The 20,520-nt window shown below is 38.6% G+C and overlaps 1 protein-coding gene across 1 annotated transcript in view; it reads left to right on the forward strand.

Annotated features, from left to right (window-relative positions):
• The window catches only part of phldb2a (pleckstrin homology-like domain, family B, member 2a), a 66,650-nt gene that overhangs the window by 27,420 nt on the left and 18,710 nt on the right, over positions 1 to 20,520 (forward strand). The window contains exons 3-5 of the mRNA XM_053476087.1: positions 3,020 to 3,304; positions 12,383 to 12,482; positions 12,578 to 12,755. Of these exons, the coding sequence (XP_053332062.1) occupies positions 3,020 to 3,304; positions 12,383 to 12,482; positions 12,578 to 12,755 (563 nt within the window). The remainder of the gene's footprint in view (positions 1 to 3,019; positions 3,305 to 12,382; positions 12,483 to 12,577; positions 12,756 to 20,520) is intronic.

The following is a 20,520-nucleotide window of genomic DNA, read 5'->3' on the forward strand; positions in this document are numbered from 1 at the left end:
CTGATATTTGCGAGGTTGACAAAAAAAACTACCTTGTAGTTGTCGACTATTTCTACACATTTATTGACATTGCGGATCTCTTCAGACATGTCTCTCTTGTGGTACGGAATTGTGGGTAATCATCTCCCCTGCTGGGTCTTAGTGCGTGTCTCCTACTGGTATAATCAACATCCGTGCACGCATGTACTGTTTACTATAACTGTGACCACATGTGTCTAATTAGAGAGGTTAAAGATCCACTCTCTCTGTATCTGTGTCTGTGTGTCATTGGACCCTGTGCCACACATTCACACACAAACCCCTCCTACTTTCGCTTCACAGGCACACACTTTTTCTCCCTGCTCTACACAGTAACACTGCTCTGCCGCGATTCTTTTTAAAGGTAAAGTGCAGGTACTTTTTTTGTATTTTTACCTTACAGCAGTGATTCCGTTAGTGTGTCACTCAATCGAGTGTTCATAGAGAGAATTTTTGTTTATTTTTCTGATAAAACAGTGTTTCCGTTGTTGGAGGAAGAGTAACTGTGTAAGACACAAAGGGGGAGAGGGGAGGGGCTCCTTACTTTAGCTTTACACACACACATACGCACATACACACAGCGCCTGCGCGCACAAACGGAAACGCTTATCTGTCGGGATTTATTTTTACTTTTTTTTTTTTAAGGTAAATTGGAGGTTAATTTATATTATTTTTACTTTATATTTTGTGTTAATTATTTTTATGTATAAAAATATTTATGTGTTAAATATTTTTTAGGGCTGTGAAGGGAATACTTTAAGTTGGTTTACGGGTGTTTTAAAATACGAACCTGCTTCCGGAACAAATTATGCTCGTAATCCAAGGTTCCACTGTCCAAGCATTACATGGTCATGATTGCTGTTCATTGCCTGACCTTAAACCGGGAGTTCTGATGTAGTCAAGGCAGACAATGAGAGAGGCTGGAACAAGACTGCCGCAGTTTTTTAACACTACTCCGCAGTGGTGTCAAAAGTATTCAAATTCATTACTTGAGTAGAAGTATAGATACTAGGGTTTAAAATGTAAGTATCAACTCAAGCTTTTTACTCAAGTAAAAGTGTAAATGTACTGGTTTCAAAAGTACTTAAAGTATAAAAGTAAAAGTAATGTTAGGGGAAAAAAGAATTAAGGATAAAAGCTTAGACTGTCCTGGGCCTATATACTGCACTAACACCTCATAAAATAAGAGAAAAATGTGGTGTTTTTTTGTTGTATTTTTTAACGGCCATAGTTATTTGGGATACTGTATATGGCAATTGAAAAAGAATGCATTTTAGTACAATGCAAATACATTAAAGAACCATATATGTGTACTACTGAGCATTAACATGTTTTATGGAGAAGAAGATATGATAACTAGTTGCCTATAAGTATTTTAATAGTGCAAAAAGTCAAACTTCAGAGGTATGTCATCAGTAACCTTAATTAGAATGTAAAAGTACATCCAATCTTAGCTGCAGAAATCTGTGAGGGCAACATACAAGAAAATTAGTGTACGCAGGGCAGGCTTAGGAACAATTACCCTTATATATATATATATATATATATATATATATATATATATATATATATTTTTTTTTTTTTTTGATTAATCATTTCTGTTACCTTCCTCACTAGTGCTTGGTTGTGATATTTCACTCGATTTTTGAGTTTCTATCACGGACATTTTCATCTACTTATCACAATCTTATCACCCGAAAATGCTAATTTATTCAAATGTCCCTGCTGGAGTGTATGACGTGAGGTCATGCGCAGGTGCGATGGATCACGTACCAACCAATAGGGTGTCGGAATGGTATGTTTATACTTCTCATCCAACCACAATCAAATTCCCTCCATCCGGATGGCGCAATTTATCCGGATGTTTTTTTTGTTTTGTTTTTTGAATGACAAGCTGAAATAAAATAGGAGTAACAAGGCTATTTTTAAAATGTAAAAAGTAGAAAGTACAGATAATTGCGTGAAAATGTAAGGAATAGAAGTGAAAAGTCGGCTGAAAAATAATTACTCCAGGAAAGTATAGATACCCAAATTTTCTACTTAATTAAGGTACCCGTCACGAACCCAGTGGTGTGGGCTTTTCTAAGTGGGTGCACAAGAAGGGCAGGCATAGGCGCAGAGGGTTGATTTTATCAAATAAAGTCTTTTAATGATAAAAGAACACAAACCTGCACAAGAGGCAATGCAAGTAAAGAAACTAAATCACTAACTCAAAATCAAAACATGGACTCTGTCATGCAATACACACTATTAGAATAACTGCAATCTAAGAATTACCCTTAAATACTCAAAACAACTTAAACATAACATTAAAGCCCATAATAAAACCAAACAAAGGAATGGCCACTAGACATGTTTAATGCTCGACCCAGTTTCCCAGAACTAAAAGCTTTTTATAATATCTCTAGTTGGCTACCTCGGCTCAGATAAGCTCCTTCCTTACCTGACCGAGGTGCCTTCTGGGAAACTGGGTCTTCCAACAAAACTAGAAACAAAAAATCATCATGTCCACAGTACCCACTAGGGGCAGTCCCTTACAGTAACAAAGTATTTGTACTTCGTTACCTAGCACCTCTGCCAACAGGACATGTCCAATTATTATGTATTATTTTGCTTATACTTGCCTTCATGCTGCTGTTAATGTGTGTTACTTTCAACTGGATTCCCGCAAACATTTTTACTTGGAAATAAAAAAGTGGCGGAGTGTCATGCAAAACACATGTGCTGTCATGATTCGATTTGACTTAAGAAAAATAAAAGCCATTTATAAAAGCATATGAAATTGGGAGTGCATATGAAGATGATTGATTGCATGGGAGTTGGCAACTTCGGCAAATGAACCGAATGGTACCATGGTTCATATGCTATGTGATTTGAATATGTCAGATGATTTCTTTAATTTTCATGGTAGAGGGAATAACTGAAATCTGTAAAATTTGTGAAATTTCCTTATGTAAATATTCCTCTTTCATGTGGTATTCCACACATATTATTCTTGCAGGAGCGGCAACGTCTAAAAGCTATATTGAGTTTATGTTCTAAATTGGGCAGCCCAGAATCAAGTTCTCCGGAACGCAGCCTTGGTGTCTGTGTCGTATCAAACCTCCAGAAGATCAGTCATGAGCTGGAGAAGCTGCAGGTTTCGGATAATGAATTTGGGTGTTCTGACTTGCACAGTGTTGGTGCTCCAGAAAACAGCTTGGTGCTTAAGGGAGATGGACCACCACAAACCACCAACATCCTGCAAACCTCTTTGAGTTCACCTTCACTGCATGTGCACAACAAGGTGAGATTTTTTTCTATTCATATGACCACAAGAACATTTCCCCTTTAACGTACTGTAGCTTATTTATTTTTTAGGGCTGTGAAAGGAATACTTTAAGTTTCCATTATTTCTTATTTTCTTATTTCATAAGTATACATGGGAAAATTCGATTTGGTTTACGGGTGTTTTGAAATACGAGCCTGCTTCCGGAACGAATTATGCTCGTAATCCAAGGTTTCACTGTACAAGCATTACATGTCATGATTGCTGATTATTGCCTAAACTTAAACCTGGAGTTCTGATGTAGTCAAGGCAGACAATGAGAGAGGCTGGAACAAGACTGCCGCAGTTTTTTGTTAACACTACTCCACAGTGGTGTCAAAAGTATTCACATTCATTACTTGAGTAGAAGTATAGATACTAGGGTTTAAAAAGTAAGAAGTTTCAAAAGTACTTAAAGTATAAAAGTAAAAGTAACGTAAGGGGGGAAAAAGCATTAAGGATTAAAGCTTAGACTGTGCTGGGCCTATATACTGCACTAACACCTCATAAAAAAAGAGAAACATTTGGTGTTTTTTGTTGTATTTTTTAACGGCCATAGTTATTTGTGGTACTGTATATGGCAATTGAAAAAAAATGCATTTTAGTACAATGCAAATACATTAAAGAACCATATATGTGTACTACTGTGCATTAACATGTTTTATGGAGAAGAAGATATGATAACTAGTTGCCTATAAGTATTTTAATGGTGCAAAAAGTCAAACTACAGAGGCATGTCATCAGTAACCTTTGTTGGAATGTAAATGTACATCCAAGCTTAGCTGTGAGGGCAACATACAAGAAAAATAGTGTACGCAGGGCAGGCTAAGTAACAATTACCTTTGTATGGTTTTCTACAATAAACATTAGTGCTGTCAGAATGAATGATTAATCTAAGTGATTAATCAACAACAAAAAAATAACATATATACTCAGCAAAAAAAGAAATGTCCCTTTTTCAGGACTGTGACAATTTCAGGACTATTTCAACAATAATGTTGTAAAAACCCAAATAACCTTACAGATCTTCTTTGTAAAGGGTTTAAACAATGTTTTCCATGCAAGTTCAATTTACCATAATCAATTAATTACCATGCACCTGTGGAATGGTCGTTAAGACCTTAACAGCTTACAGAAAGTAGGCATTTAAGCTCACAGTTCTAAAAACACAGGACACGAAAGAGACTTGTCTACCGACTGTAAAAAACACCCAAAGAAAGTTGCCCAGGGTACCTGCTCATCTGCGTGAACGTGCATTAGGCATGCTGCAGGGAGGCATGAGGACTGCTGATGTGGCTAGGGCAATAAATTGCCATTTCCGCACTGTGAGACGCCTAAGACAGTGCTACAGGGAGACAGGAAGGACAGCTGATCATCCTCGCAGTGGAAGGCCACGTGTAAAAACACCTGCACAGAATCGGTACATCCAAATATCACACCTGCGTGACAGGTACAGGGTGGCCACAACAACTGCCCGAGTCACATCAGGAACTTTAAATTCCTCCATCAGTGCTCAGACTGTCTGCAATAGGCAGTCCATGAGGAGGAGATGCACTGCAGTACTTCAAGCAGCTGGTGGCCACACTAGATAGATACTTTTGATTTTGAGCCTCCCTTCATTCAGGGACACATTGTGAAACATTTTTAGTTTATGTCTTATGGTGTTGACTCTTTTAGTGTTCATACAAATATTTACACATTAAGTTTACTAAAAAGTAAAAACAGAGTCAGAGGACGTTTATATATATATATATATATATATATATATATATATATAATAGATCATTCCTGTTACCTTCCTCGCTGGTGCTTGGTTGTGACATTTCGCTCAAATCTCTATCACGGACATCTTCGTCTACTTATTACAACCTTATCAACTGAAAATGCAATTTTATTCAAACGTCTTTGCTGAGTGTGTGACGTGACGTCCTGTGCAGGTGCGATGGATCTTGTACCAATCAATAGGGTGGTGAAATGTTATGTTTATACTTCTCATCCAACCACAATCAAATTCGCTCCATCCGTGGGTCTGTTCTTTGTACGTCGCTAACTCAGTTAGCTGGATTTTATTGTTGTTTTCTTTTCGCATTTGCTGTCATAGCAACATGTCCGTAAGCTTGAACCTGCTCGGTAGCAGGTTTATTTCATGTAAACAGGATTTAGGCTGCGCTCCTGCCGGGTTATGATTGGTTGAAATGACGAGGTCACATATGATTGGTTAAAGAGCACGGCTGACGCCAATTGACTCACGTGGGTAAAGAAAAGTATCTTGCATATATACCAATATATACTTGAATTTGGAATCCAAGATGGCGCCGGTGAGGTCGGCTGCCGTCACGACTGCTCCGACCACCTTTTCTCTGTTTTTGTTTTTTAAGTTAGTTTTCAGTGTTTTAAAATCGGCAAAGTCCAATTTTCTGACTGGCAGACCACAGGCAGTAAGGATGGGCAGACATGTCTCAGCCTCACTCACTCTCAGTGCTCACCTGCACTTGATCTACAGCAAGCGGTGCTGGACCAAGGCCAGGAAGATCGTGAAGGACCCCAGCCATCCCAACAATGGACTGTTTTCTCTGTTGCGGTCTGGGAAGCGATTCCGCTCCATGAAGGCCAACACAGAGAGACTGAGGAGGAGCTTCCTTACGCAGGCAATAAGGTCTCTCAATCTCACTTTAAAACATTTTAATGCCACTTTAAAACATTTTAAAATTTATATATATATAATTCCCCCCCCCATATTCCTATATTTTGTGATATTTTTACATGCCCTTATTTGTACAGTTTGTTTATTTTACTAGTTACATTTATTTTCCTTTGTATTTCATTTATTTTTATTAATATTTATTCCTTATATATAGTTTGTATTTTCTTTTTAAGGTCACCGGCGGTCGTACAAGCATTTCACTGCATATCGTACTGTGTATGACTGTGTACTGTATGTGACAAATAAAATTTTAATTTGCATATTTATAATCCCTATCAATTATTATATTAGAACATAAATTCATAGGTTTATTAATATCAAATATTATATTATTATTATGATAAACCCTAGGCACGAGACAGCCGACAAGATCATATATACAAACTCTTGCATAATGTTTATTTTGTAACACATTTATCTTTCGGGGGTTTGTCATGAATATGCAAATAAATAATTATACTGTATATGATAAAATAAATATTTTTTATAATGATAAAATACACAAAATTAATTTTATTATAACAAACAATTTAAAAGTATATATGTTGTATTTGAAAAAATAGTAATATTTCTATTTTTTCATATACAACTTGTACAAGAACGGACCCTGAATGGCGCGATTTATCCGGATGTTTTTTTTTTTTTGTTTGTTTGTTTTTTGCATGACAAGCTGAAATAAAATAGGAGTAACGGGGCTATTTTTAAAATGTAAGGAGTAGAAAGTACAGATAATTGCGTGAAAATGTAAGGAGTAGAAGTAAAAAGTCGGCTGAAAAATAATTACTCCAGTAAAGTATAGATGCCCAAAATTTCTACTTAAGTAAGGTAACAAAGTATTTGTACTTCGTTACTTGAGACCTCTGCTACTCCAAGATCTTACATAATTAGCACAGAAACATGGTCATGATTGCTGTTCATTGCCTGAACTTAAACCTGGAGTTCAGATGTAGTCAAGGCAGACAATGAGATAGGCTGGAACAAGACTGCCACAGTTTTTTGTTAACACTGCTCCGAGATCTTACATAAATAGCATAGGAACGTGGTCATGATTGCTGTTCATTGACTGAACTTAAACCTGGAGTTCTGATGTAGTTAAGGCAGACAATGAGAAAGGCTGGAACAAGACTGCCACAGTTTTTTTTAATTTTTTTATAAACAATACTCTTGCATAATTAGCACAGAAAGTGAAGATGTAAGAAGGAACAGGAAACATCTACGGTTCTTCAACACAGCTTCACATGAACAACTTTCACTTTAAGTGAAAAGTCAAGAACTAAAGCAAACAGAACAGCCACAGAATGCCCAAATTCGGAGCACAGAGCAGCATGTTTCTGAGCAACGTTAAATTTTAAGTCTAGAGGAAGAGTTGTTCAAAAGCCTGCATACCTAAAAGCCTTCATAGTACATAGATTGCTAAATGAAGCAGAATAATCTGGAGGAGCTGCACTTGGAAGACAACATCCGCTAGAGTCCGTCTTGTGGCGATGAGTTCCCCTTAATGCTTACCAAGGAGCACGCCTTGGCCCTCCAGTGCCTATCTCAGCCTGTTTAAACCTGCTGAATCCAGGCTGGATTATTCTGTCACGTGCACCCGGATCGTGGGCTGTGAAGATGGACCCAGGTGCGGGTCATGAGCCTCCCAGAACTTCTGTGGTGCCGCTCTTCTGTAGTGAGAGCGGAAGCGTTGGAGCATAGATGTGAGATCCATAGCGTCGCATTAGCACCGGGACGTGAGATAGAGCCGTGATCGTGAAAGCGGAAGTGTGAGATCAGAGCCATGAAGTCTGTCCGCAATGTCGTTGTGCCAAAACATGAAGCTGAGCCGTAGTCGAGGAAGTAAAGGCAAGGGTTCAAAGCCATTTGAATCACCAGCGAGGGCGTCGAGCCAAAACAAATGCGAGGCAGAGCCATGGTTGAGAAATGAAAGCAAAAGTTTGAAGCCGTGAAATCCAACCATGGTGACAAATCCAAATCACACAGCGAAACCGGCAACATGAAAACCGTGAACAGAAACGCAAGAAAACTGTGGCGAAACACTCAATAATTCAGCGACAGGTCCATGTGCTGCGCTTCCTTATAAGCCGGTGTGCCAGCGGGGTGGTCCAGGGGAGTGTTAGGAGCGATGACAGCGTGGAAAAACATGACCGCGTGATAAGAAGCCTGACAGCATGGGAAAGGAAATGTCAAAGGACGGAAGCGGTTTATGATCAGCGCGAGCCGCTGAGAGCGTGACATAAATGTAAATTTTTTTTTATAATAAAAACCGATTAGATATATAACAGTTCATTCTTTGTACAAATAAATCGTTAGCTAGTGAACGTAATTAACTAGTCTAAATAATGTTTTACAAGCCCTTGAGCTGTTAGTGCTTGTTTGGCACACACGCACACCGCCTGTTCACGCGAACATTTTACATTCACTAAGAGGCTTATTCACAACTACCTTTTAGGCATTCACAGACATGCATTGTGCTATGTTGTTGGTACACTTTCACTTTTCATCTCCCCTTTGATCAAAATCCTCCCGATATGAGCCAACACGCACAGCTTTGTTTTAGTCATAATATTCATCTGTCATAACGAGGGGCGACATATACTTGCTAATTAAACACTGCATTAAAAAAAAAAAAAAAAAGTTAAAGCGTGCGCGATGTGAGCAGCTTTAATTATTAAATAATTATTTAATGCTGGACCTAAACAGCAAAAAGCACGATGGTTTTTATTCTTTTGATTGTTTTTTTTTGCTGTTTGGGTTCAGCGTTGAATAATTATTTGAAACTGAAGCACTTGTCATTTTATCATATAAAGATTGTTGTGCACGAACTTCTGGGCTTCTGCGGATTCCAAAATGTATATTTTTATTGTTAAAAAATAATTTTTACAAGCCGTGGAGCTGTTTTCTTTAATAACAATAGACCGATAGAAACAGTTTGTCTAGACAAAATTAATTGCAGACATTTTGCAAAATGTCCTTTTGCACTACCTGGCGGTCATTTCATAAAGTACTTTGAATTGCAACCAATTTATTTTGGCTGTTGCCGTTTGGCCGCGACCGAGTGCGTTGCAGTCATAGACATTCCCCTTGAGTAACCACTGTAGCCTGTCAAAAGCCACCAAAAAACCTCAAAGAATTATATTGGCTGTCAAACAAAATGGATAATCCATGCATCTTTCTTGGCTTTAGATAAAAGGCTTTGCCCCAACCCAAGACCCAGAACCTGAAAAAAACTCAAGGGGAGCCCATGCACCTGGGCATAGCCAGGCTGTGTACACAGGGCAGCCATGGTTAAGGTGGCGAAACCACCTGCTTTAACTGTAGTAAAGCTGGCCACTTTTTTCCCTCCAAAGTCTAGACCCCCTGCGAACAGAATAAGTATTGACAGTATAGACAGTGAGTGAGTGACAACACATCTAAAATAGTTGTATGTTAAGAATTTTATTTTTAAATGCTTAGTTGATTCAAGTATTATAAAGACCACCAATCATATGATGGGTCCAGAATAGTGCAATGACAGATATATAGTATCTTATACACAGATCAGCTATCACATTAAAACCTTCATCATAGTTTTGTGTATAGTATATGCCCTTTGTGCTGCCAAAGCCCATCAAGGCATGGACTCCACAAGACTTAAGTTGTGATGGATCTGATTAGTTTGTCATGCGTATCCCAAAGATTGGACTGGGGAATTGATTGCTTACTTGAACTGGGTAATTTAAGGCCATGTCGCCATTTTGTCCTGTTCCTGAGCAATTTTTGCAGTGTTACAGTGTGGATCTACTATTGCCAGTAGGACCAGTTCAATTATTTAATTACTGTTATAATTGGGAGGTGGCTAATGTCACTATGGGCACTAAGAGCAGGCATAAACACAGGAGTGTTGTAAACAAAAAGAGTCTTTTAATCACATCAATAACAAAATATAAATAATAAAAGAAACAAAACAAAAGAACAAACAACTTAAACAATACCCAAAGGCATATGGCACAACACAGCAAAGAGCTGACATGGGACAAGACAAGATTAGAAACATGGAAGGATGAGATACAGGGAGACACGAAGAGACTATGTCTAGAGACATGGCAATCAGTTAGGCATGGCAAGCTAAACATGATAATTAGCTAAACATAGCAATTAGCTCCACATGGCAATTAGCTAAACATGCACCTAGCCAAACACACATTTAGCTAAACCTACCAACTAGCCAAACACACTGGGAAATATCAACAGGAGGACACAACCAACAATACTTACATAAACTTTAAACATACACCCCACTTCACATGACCGAGTCAGCTCCACAAACACACAGTAGACACACACTGAACATCAAACATAGCCAACACTAGCACCTTTTTATCTTAACAAAACAGAACTTAAATTAAAATACAAATTAAACTAATACAAAACAAAATGACCACAAAGTGCCAGTTACTTTAAACAATGCTCCACCCAGGTTCCCAGGCTAAACAGCTTTTTATAGATGATCTAATGAGCTTCCTCGGTTCAGGTGTGCACCCGCATCACCTGACTGAGGTGCCTTCTGGGAAACTGAGTCTGCAAACAAAAACTACAAAATACAAAACAGTAACCATCTAGTGGTGGTCTCTTACAATTACAAAAGGCTACGATTTATTATAGGTAAAATATGTATAGGCAGAATTTATGTAGAGTTTGTTAAAAATTTAAGTATTTAGGGTTTTTTAAAATACTTTTAAGATGATAGATGAATATTGATAAACATCCTTTTAATAAGATCATTTGTAAAATTGTTTGCTGTTAGTCTACAGTCATGTGCAAAAGTAAGTGCCCCCTCTTTTAATTTAAATTGTTTGTGTAAAAACCTAGAAAACAATCATCTGATCATAATGTGCCTTAGTACTAGACAAATACGACCTAAGACGAACATATAACAATTTTCATATAACAATTTATAACAACATATAACAATTTGCCCTCTGGCATTACTTATTTAACAAAAATAAAAGATATAGTACATACATGATTTAACAGCTTATATAGATCAGGCCACCTACTTCAATTGCTTAAAAGGCGAGTTCTAATATTAATGTGCCTAATGTGGATGCTATTGGCAGTAAATAGGGGTTAGCATGGACCAGTATAAATGTTCGAAGCCCTATATAGAGCAAGCTGCAAGGCATTGTGTATTCAGACACATTTTTGTCATAGCCAGCATCAATTGTTTTAGCAATTATGTGGGATCGGACCAGATGGATCCGCCTTCCCCCTGAACATTTACATTTACATTTAGGCATTTGGCAGACGCTCTTATCCAGAGCGACTTACAAAAGTGCCTTAGTGTTTTAGTGTTTACATCATTGGATACATACTTACACTGGGTTAACTAGGTTAATAACTAAGTGCCATTAGTCCAACACAACTGGGAAGAGGTTTTTTTTTTTAGGGGGGGGGTTGGTTAGTCCAAGTACTGGAGAAACAGATGCGTCTTGAGTTGTCATTTAAAGATGGTCAAAGTCTCTGATGTACGGACATCTAGAGGAAGTTCATTCCACCACCTAGGTGCCAGAACAGAAAAGAGCCTGGATGAATGCCGCCCTCGATCCCTGAGAGATGGTGGGATGAGGCGAGCAGTGCTGGAGGATCGGAGGGAAAGTGGTGCACCCTGTTGCCCTGTTTTTCTTCCGTAGGTCATTTTTGGTAGGTACTAACTACTGCGTACCAGGTTACAGCTCCATAAGACCTGAATTTTAGATCCTTTAGTTTAGAAACGTTTAGATCCTTATGATAGGCCATTTAATAAGCTTTAATAAGCATCAACATTAGGTCAACTAGGTTTTATCTGTTCGACTGTTACTTACTAAACCTCCCAGAGGTTTTTTTAAGTTGTGGTTGATTGATGTATAGTACCATTCAAATGTTTGTACACCAGTCAACATTTATTTTTCTGCATTCTAGAACAACACTGTATTTTTTCAAAGCTATAATTAACACATATGGCATATACTGTAACTGTATACTTAAAACCATGAAACTGTCTCTTATGAAAACTATCCTGGGAAAGGAAGACCAAAACTTACCTCTCCAGAAGAGGAGAAGTTAATTTAGAGTTACCAGCACCTCATATTAGAGCCATTTTTAAGGCTTTACAGAGCTTAAGTAGCAGACACATCTTAAATTCTGATGCCTTTATGAGCATTGTTTTACAAACTAGAAATAACTTAAAATTAGAAAAGGCAATGGGATTAGAAGGCAATTTCAAGCTTTTGACTGGTATTGTATATTGTGTTATACATGAATAATATGAAATGATTTGTAGTTCTTACATTATACCACACTCTCAAACTTTCTTTTTTATTGTTTATTTCCCATAGTCCCTTCTGCCCCTGTATCAGAGTTCCAATTTTGGTAGCTTGCCCCCTTGTGTTCTCTCTCTCACCCCAAGAGACCTAGATGTTTGCTGCCTGCTCAAGGGTGAGACACTTTACTTTACTTTCCACAAATACAGTCCCGTCTATTACTTTTTTTCAAGTCCCTTCTTTTTCTTTGTTTATTTGTTTGTCTTTCAGATGGTCACCATTTTTTGAATGACAAACATCAGAGGCTGAGTAAGATAGGCAGCAGCACTGTATCTGGGTCAAAGATTTACTTGAATAACTGTGGTGCCAACTTTGACACAGTCAGTGTGGAGAGTTCAGACAGTCTGGAGACAAGCATCTCAGTCTGCTCTCCTGACATCATCTCCAGGTGGGATGACCTTGGTAAAAATTCCCAGTGAATACAAGGAAAATGGCTAACTTAGCGGGCTGTATTTGCATTAAATAAAAACAAGGAGCATGATAATACAATGATTATTACAAGTAGAAAGTGTTTATTTAGTCTCCTCATTATCTCCCTTTTCTATAGTTATATTCTTAAGACATTAAGTATTTTTTTCCCTGGCTGAAACACTGTACTCTTGGCATAGCAAGACAGAAAACTTTTTTTTTCAAGTGTTGTACATATATTATATTATATTATATTATATTATATTATATTATATTATATTATATTATATTATATTATATTATATTATATATATAAATTTAATTTATGTGCATACTAAAAAAAGAGCAAAAATAATAATTGTATTTACAATAAGGAATCCCAATGTACACAATCATTTAATCTGCTTCAGCGTCAGGCTTGTGGGCTGAATCTAGCTACAGGGCTTCACAGACAATAATTTTCCCTTGCTAGACATCAGAAAAATTATTATTCGGCATTCCAGCACTAGATTTGAAAAGAATCCACTCTTATGTCATCAAATGCAGCATTCAGTAACTGATTTTCTTGTGTATATGGCCATGCTCCAAAAAAAAAAAAAATGATAAAGCGAAGACAATTATTCATGAAATGTTGTTATTGATAAACTGCTCAGTCTGGTACAAATTTTTTATTTATTTTATTTGTCACATACACAGTCATGCACAGTATGGTATGCAGTGAAATGCTTACACAACTGCCCATGACCTCAAAAAAAAAAAAAAAAAAACAACTGAGAAATATAAAAATAGAAAAGGGGCAATAAATAAATAAATATCCTAACTATAAGAAAGTTGAACAAAATATACAAGTTTTCAGGATATAAGAAATATAAACCTATCTATACAGACAAAAATGATTTTAAATGCAAATAATATGTGGAATGAATGAAGTGTGCAATTGTCCTGAAGTGTGCAATTGAGCATCGTTTGTGCTTTCTACGATCGCGGTCACTTTCTAACTCCATGATCGTTTTAATTTCTTTCTACATTGTAAAGGAAAGCTGAAGGCATCCAAAATGTGCATTAATCTCCTTTGAACAGTTAATGGTGAGATGTGTCTGCTACTTATGCTCTGTAAAGACTTCATAACGCCTAAATGACGTAAATCTGTAGAGTGCGTACTGGACACAGTAAGTAAAGTCTTTCCTGCTCCAGAGCATTAAATGGTGGAGGACAGAAGGCTTCAAGAACAACTGGGTGCATGGTAAAGAATAGAACTTTCAGAAAATAATTCGGGTGAGGATGCAGAATAGCTTTCACCAGCCCAGGGGCAAAGTCTACGCAGGATGACGAGACTGACAGAGCCTGCAAATCCCAATTTTCTTTAGAGAAGTAATGGCTATTAGAAAAAACATCTTAAGGGTCAGAACCCTAACAGGCGTTGACTCTAGAGGTTCGAAAGAGGTCTCAGCCAACCCTTCAAGCACAATAGCTAGATCCCATGAAGGGACAGTTGTTCTAGTGGCCGGCTTAACTGTTTAGCTTTATGAATAAAGCAGGCATTTACCGGGTGCTTTCCCACAGAAACCCCATCAATCAGAACATGGTAAGCCGACCTGGTGGCCACATATGTTCTTGAGAGTGCTAGGATATATGCCTGAGGACAGTTTCTCCTGCAGAAACTCCACCTGAGGGCATAAGTTCTTTTAGTAGAGGGAGCCTAGCACAAAGAATAGTTTTTTATATTACAGCATCTCTTAATTGGGCCCCCTCAGGGGCCAAATGTGAGCGTTTCAGAGCTCAGGCCAGGAAAGAAATATTGTTGAGTTGAGGCAGGTTATTAAAAAACAAAATTAAATAAAAAAAATCCATGTATGTTGCGTGCAATTCCCTATAGCCTATATTAAATATTTGGAAATACTTATTTTCATATTTTATTAAGTTCTTTGATAAGGTTACGTCACGTGACAAGTCACGAAAGCGCCAAGCAGCTACCGCTGCCAGTCACAACAAAAACAAAGAAATAAAAGTGAAGATGGAAGACAAGGTGCAGGAGAAATTGAGGTCGGGAACTTACATCAATAAAAGAAAAAAAGGTCAGGCTGCTAAATCTAATGTTTTAGCATTCTTTTTTTGCACAGCCAACGTAAAAACGCTAAATAAACATTTCCGTGTGATAAATGGAAAAAAAAAGTCAGTGGCTATTTAGCGTAGGCTGTAAACTGTAGGCCTGCCCTATACAAATTTAAAATAAAAAATTGTTTAGCCCAGATTACAAACGCTGCTTTGTAATTTTTTTAAATGTGTATCATTATTATCAATGACCTGATTTATTGTTCATAATCATATGTTGTTGCCAGTTTACAGGACGATGTTTCCCAGCACTTTCAGGCTAAAATAAAGGCTGTTTTTATTTGAATTACAATGCCTAGTATGTCTATTTAATGGTCGCGGGTGCGGAGCGGGGCGGGCTGTAAAAATAGATAGAGTGGTGCGGGGCGGGCAGAATAATTTCATAAAAGCGGAAACTGCTGGTTGGAAAAATACCCGACCCATGCATTACTATTGACCACCTGCATTAGGACATGGTAGCTTCTCCACAGCTGGAGGAAGTATTTCAGGGCCAGAAAGAGCCATCATTTCGAGGCAATTAATGTGCCATGTGAAAAGATGACCTCTCCAAATCCTTAGGGCTGGACAGCCATCTAAGGTTGCACCCCAATCCATAAGGAAAGCATCTTTCGTTAACATCTTGCGATGACAACACGGACCTAGAGTTGGACCCAAGGTCAGAAACCGGGGTCTGAACCACATAGAAAGAGTACGAAGCCCCTGGCGCGTATCCTGTTTGCCTCAGGGGATTGCCCCTTGAATGAAATCCCCTGCCTCTAAGCCACAACAGAAAGGGTCTCATGTGCAGAGGGCCCAAGGGTATTACCATGGATGCACCTGCCATGAGACCTAGGATTTCCTGAAAGTAACGAACAGTCACTTTCTGGCCTAGCTTGATGTTACCTAGGGTATTTAAAATGAATTCGATACATACAGGAGACAGTTGTGCCTGTATTCTGATTGAATCTCATACAACTTTCAAATACGTTGTCCTGTGAGCGGGAGAGACCATGCTTTTCTTGGTGTTGAGTCTCAACCCTAGAGATTTGAGATGAGCTAGGATGACATACTGATATCGAAGCGCTAGGTTTAGAGACTGACCATAATTCAGATTACGGATGCCCTGGAACCGTATAGAAACCAGAGCTGCATCCATATCTCCTGTATATGTGTGGGTTGCTAGGCCAGATGGAAGGACCCGCTACAGGTAAGCTTCGCCCCCGAAAGCGAACATCAGGAACCTCCGTCAAAATTTTGAACTTGTATTTTCTGAGATGGCGGGTCCATCCGCGAGGATTTAGAATTGGACACAACCCCTCCCTTTTTTGGGGGGGAGGGGAGGGGACTAAGAAATACTGGCTATAGTAGCCCGACTGTCTGTCTGGCAGGGCAACATGTTCCATGGCCCCTATTTCCAGCAAAGTCTACAATTCTTGTGTCAACAAATGCGCTCGTTCCAGTTTCACGACAGTGGAGACCACGCCGTTGAAAAAGTGGAGAACGGTCCTTTGAACTCAGGGAGATATACTTGGCAGTAGCTCCCCGCTGCCAATTTCTCTGAAAGGGGCACAAGTTTTGATACTTCAGCTAGATGTAGGGGGGTTAGGGGTGGTATTAGATGTTCGGCGTCCTAAAATATGGCAGGAGGCAACCAAACACCTAACATTTCGCTGGAGACCACTGTTCCCTGAATCACTAGTGGTAGTGAAGATTGGGCAATGGCCTCCTGAGGGTGCCAGGAACTGGACCTGATCGGGACCGGGTGGCCGATGGTCTCCACTCTTGAGCATGGTTGGGAAGAAACCTCACAAATGCTTCCTCATATCATTTTTGCCTCCCAAAATCTAGTGGCGACAGTGTGAACGACAAATAGGCCGGAAGGCGAGATTGGGGCATCAAGGAGGAAAGTATTATCCTTATCCTGGTTGCCTGTATGGTTGAGTCACAACCTCCGCTGCAACCATGGCAGCCATAAAATGGCCACTGGCACAGGCCGTCTGCATGATGGCACGAGGAGACAAATCCGTGGCTCGATGCAGCTCTGCGTCGATGGACCCGCCACTGTTCAATTCTTTTAGCAGGACAGCCTGGTATGCCTGCAGAACGCCATGGTGAACAGGGCAGCACCACCCTGACCCGCTGCTTGAAAGACCTTTTCCACCAGCAAAGATGTTAGTCTACATGGCTTGGTGAAGAGAGTGGGCTTTTTTTATGATGATGAGCTCCCAGGAGAGAGATAGCTTGCAAGTGTCTCTTCAATTTGGGTTATTATCATATGGCCCCGTGCCTTTGCATCAACGATAGTCGATGTTGAAGGCACAAAGACACAGGTGGAATGAGGTTAACTTCAAGGTCCTTTGCTAAGGTCCCTCCCCCTGGCCACCTAACAGAAACCTGTCGTCTAGTTTGAGCGTTTGGAGGTCTCTTTCTTCTGTCTTGGCCAGTCGAGGTGTAGGCGTTCAACCGCCTTAGTTATCACCTTAAATAACTCCTTGTATGCTCGTTCGTCATGAGAGGAGTGTTCTAAAGTGGCAATTTCCATCTCAGCAAAAGCAAGAGAAGAGGTCTCTTTCGCCCGATCAGAAAAAGCGCGGAGTGTTAAGGTAAACATCTCTTTACTACTTTCGCCATTTCACTTACGCTTTCTGCCGTCAAAAAGATCTAAGGATGTTTCCAGCTCATGCCTATTTACAACCTCTAGGTGCACCTAATCAAAGCATGTCACCTGACCGAGGTTATATAAGCCAAAACTTTTGCCGCGCAACGAGCGCTCCCATAGCGTTTTTACACAGCATCGAATGTAGCTTTTGAAAGGTAACGCTACTGTGTTTGCCAGCGTGAAGATCACTAGTGGTCATGACATGGTCAAGGGACAAAACCGGTGAATTGAGAGAGTCCATAATCCAAGTTCGTAGTCGAGAGACAATCCTGAAAGTTTTTCATTGAAAAGCAAGGGGCGAGGTGGATATGGTGCAGGGGTGCGCAGGTGATCATGGCTTCGCTTGAGACATGGGCATGACCTGGCATGCAATGACAAAATGTCTTACGTGAGTTAAGTCTCTTTGCTAAATTCAAGGTTCTTATGATCAGCCCAGACAAGAAACAACCAGTGTCTTTACTCCTCAAGGGCTAGCTTATTTGCTAGTAATTCGCAATCTTTTAAGACGTGAGACGAAGGTGAGATTGGTAATACGAAGCATGTTTAAGATCCGATTGAAAGTCGAAACAGAAAAGAACGCTGGAATACTGGGCATGAGTAGCACACAGTAATCTGGTTACATGGTTGTGTCAGAGCGTGGTTTAAATAGGTAGCTGATAATTAGAGATCAAATTAGAGATCTATTCAACTCGCGCTGTTCATGAAAGGTTCATTTCCATATAAACTGCGCGCACACAGGGAGGCTGGATCACATTAGCTGTAATGAGAAAGAAACAGCATAAAAACTGATTTTTTTTTTCGAGTTGAATTGGTAAATGTAAAAGTAGACAGTTCAAGCTTTCTATAGATATGTATTTTGTGTCTCTCTTTGGAGTATTTGCTGAGTTTCAGTTCATTTTAATGACGTGTTTCTCCCTGCAGTTTACGCAGACCAAAGCCACAGACAGCGCAACGTGTTTGTTTTCTTTATTTTATTAATGCACAAAGTTGTATTTTTAACATGTGTGCATACAAATAAAAGTAGACACTTTACAGATTCGATTAATATATAAATCTTGTCTGTACGATCAAGACTGAAAGTGTAATTTAAGTACTTATAGGCGTTATCAGTGTTTTTTTTTTTGCACTGTTCTTACCCTTATATATTTTAACATGTGATCTATGTGTAATTTGTGATAACAGCTATATTTTCTGTTATAGTGACTGCAGTTATCCTGCTAAAAAGTCAACTTTAATTGTTTAGGCCTAATAAACTGTTTAACTGAACTCGCAAGTGAATCTCAAGTTTTTTTGTGTGTCAAATACATTCTCAAATAACCTAAACACTGAAAATATATAAACTTATTTTGTCCTCAGATTCTTTCTTGTAACTCTCCTCTCTTAGTCAAATACCTGTCTGATGGCTCATTACTGTATGCAGCTCATTATGCAGGCCTTTGTCTTCTTAGGTGTGAATCACTGCATTAGTAATGATACAGATGTTACTTATGCGGTATTCTGGTTTTACCATCACGCCTCACGGTGGCGGCATTTGGGTTTGTGCGTTTGCTGGCTTCTACCGCTGAGTGGCGCTATATAATTATAGACTGATGCCTTGAGCATCAGTTCATTCTCTCAAGAATTAATGAGCCGCGCGCCGTTAGAGCTGCACATAGTAGCAGATAAAATCAAGTGAAACGTTGTAGTTAAACTAATTACAGTATTAAAATTACAGTACAAATGTAGAATTTAAATTAAATCTTATTAGGATTAAATTTAAGCAAAGTAAACGTTGACACAGTGAGCCTTTAGATTTTATCATGTGTAATTAGAAAAGCTACTCATGTATGTTTTTCGTCATCTAATATTTTGTGTTCTTTAAATTTGTAGTAGATTTATTAACTGAAAAAAACGAAAAAATTAATTACCATAAAAATTAAAACATTGTCAGGCTGTGCTACTGCGTCAGCAGATGTCGATGTGTTTTTACGTTATTATAAGAATTAAATGCAGTAGGCTGTTATGATCATCATAATGTTCTTTAATAAATACTAAAAACATTTTAACAAATTACATTTTCACATCCCAGCACCCCCGTTGCGCTCTACCACCGCCGGCGAAAACCTTATAAAATACAAGTGAAACATTAAACGAATTTATCATCATAGTACTAAAATTACAGTACAAATTTAGAACTTAAATATAGGGGTTTCTTAGGTGCATCGAATTTAAGCAAAGTAAATGTTAACACAGTAAGCCTTTATATTTTATTATGTGTAACACTCGCGTAGCCAGAAAACTATATAATAAACCTATATAAGCTACATAGCCTTTACAAGACTTTACTTTTATTTAAGTACATGCACAATGATAACAAAACGTTAGGATGTTGTAAAACAATAAAAGCAAACAGGGATACAGTGCTATTCTGTATCGGTTTCTGTGAACTTGAGCGCGTCAGAAAATAAACCGAAACTCTGTGTATACTCGCCTTACAGACGTGAAAAATATATACTTACAGAAAGCAAAATGTCTGCTTTTATATAAACTAATGGGGAAAAATAATCAGCTTATGTAATTCGTATAAAACGTGAATTAGTACAGCGCATCCACTCACAGCCGAAACGAAAAGACATCAACTTATCAATAAATTATTAAAATGGCCAGTCAGTTTTCTTGCTGTTTTCCCCAACGCATTCAGAATCATTAGTCTAGTTCTGTTCTCTTCTCACTGGAATGGAAGAGATAGAAAGTTTCCTTATCATAACACGCCTTGTATTGTTTTTAATCGCTCGATACACAACCATCTAATATAAAGCAGATCACATTGGCGTGTGTTTCGCACAGCGCCACAAAGACAGTGCTTTTTTAACACGTATAAATGTGTGTTTATGTGTCACTAAAAGGCTAAATACACACATGCATTGTGCTGTGTTGTTGTTACACACTTTCACTTGATCAACACTTTCATCTCCACTTTGATCAAAATGCTCCCGATATGAGCCGACACAAACAG

Source organism: Clarias gariepinus, chromosome 17 (genome assembly GCF_024256425.1).
Source record: "Clarias gariepinus isolate MV-2021 ecotype Netherlands chromosome 17, CGAR_prim_01v2, whole genome shotgun sequence".
NCBI classification, from domain to species: domain Eukaryota; kingdom Metazoa; phylum Chordata; class Actinopteri; order Siluriformes; family Clariidae; genus Clarias; species Clarias gariepinus.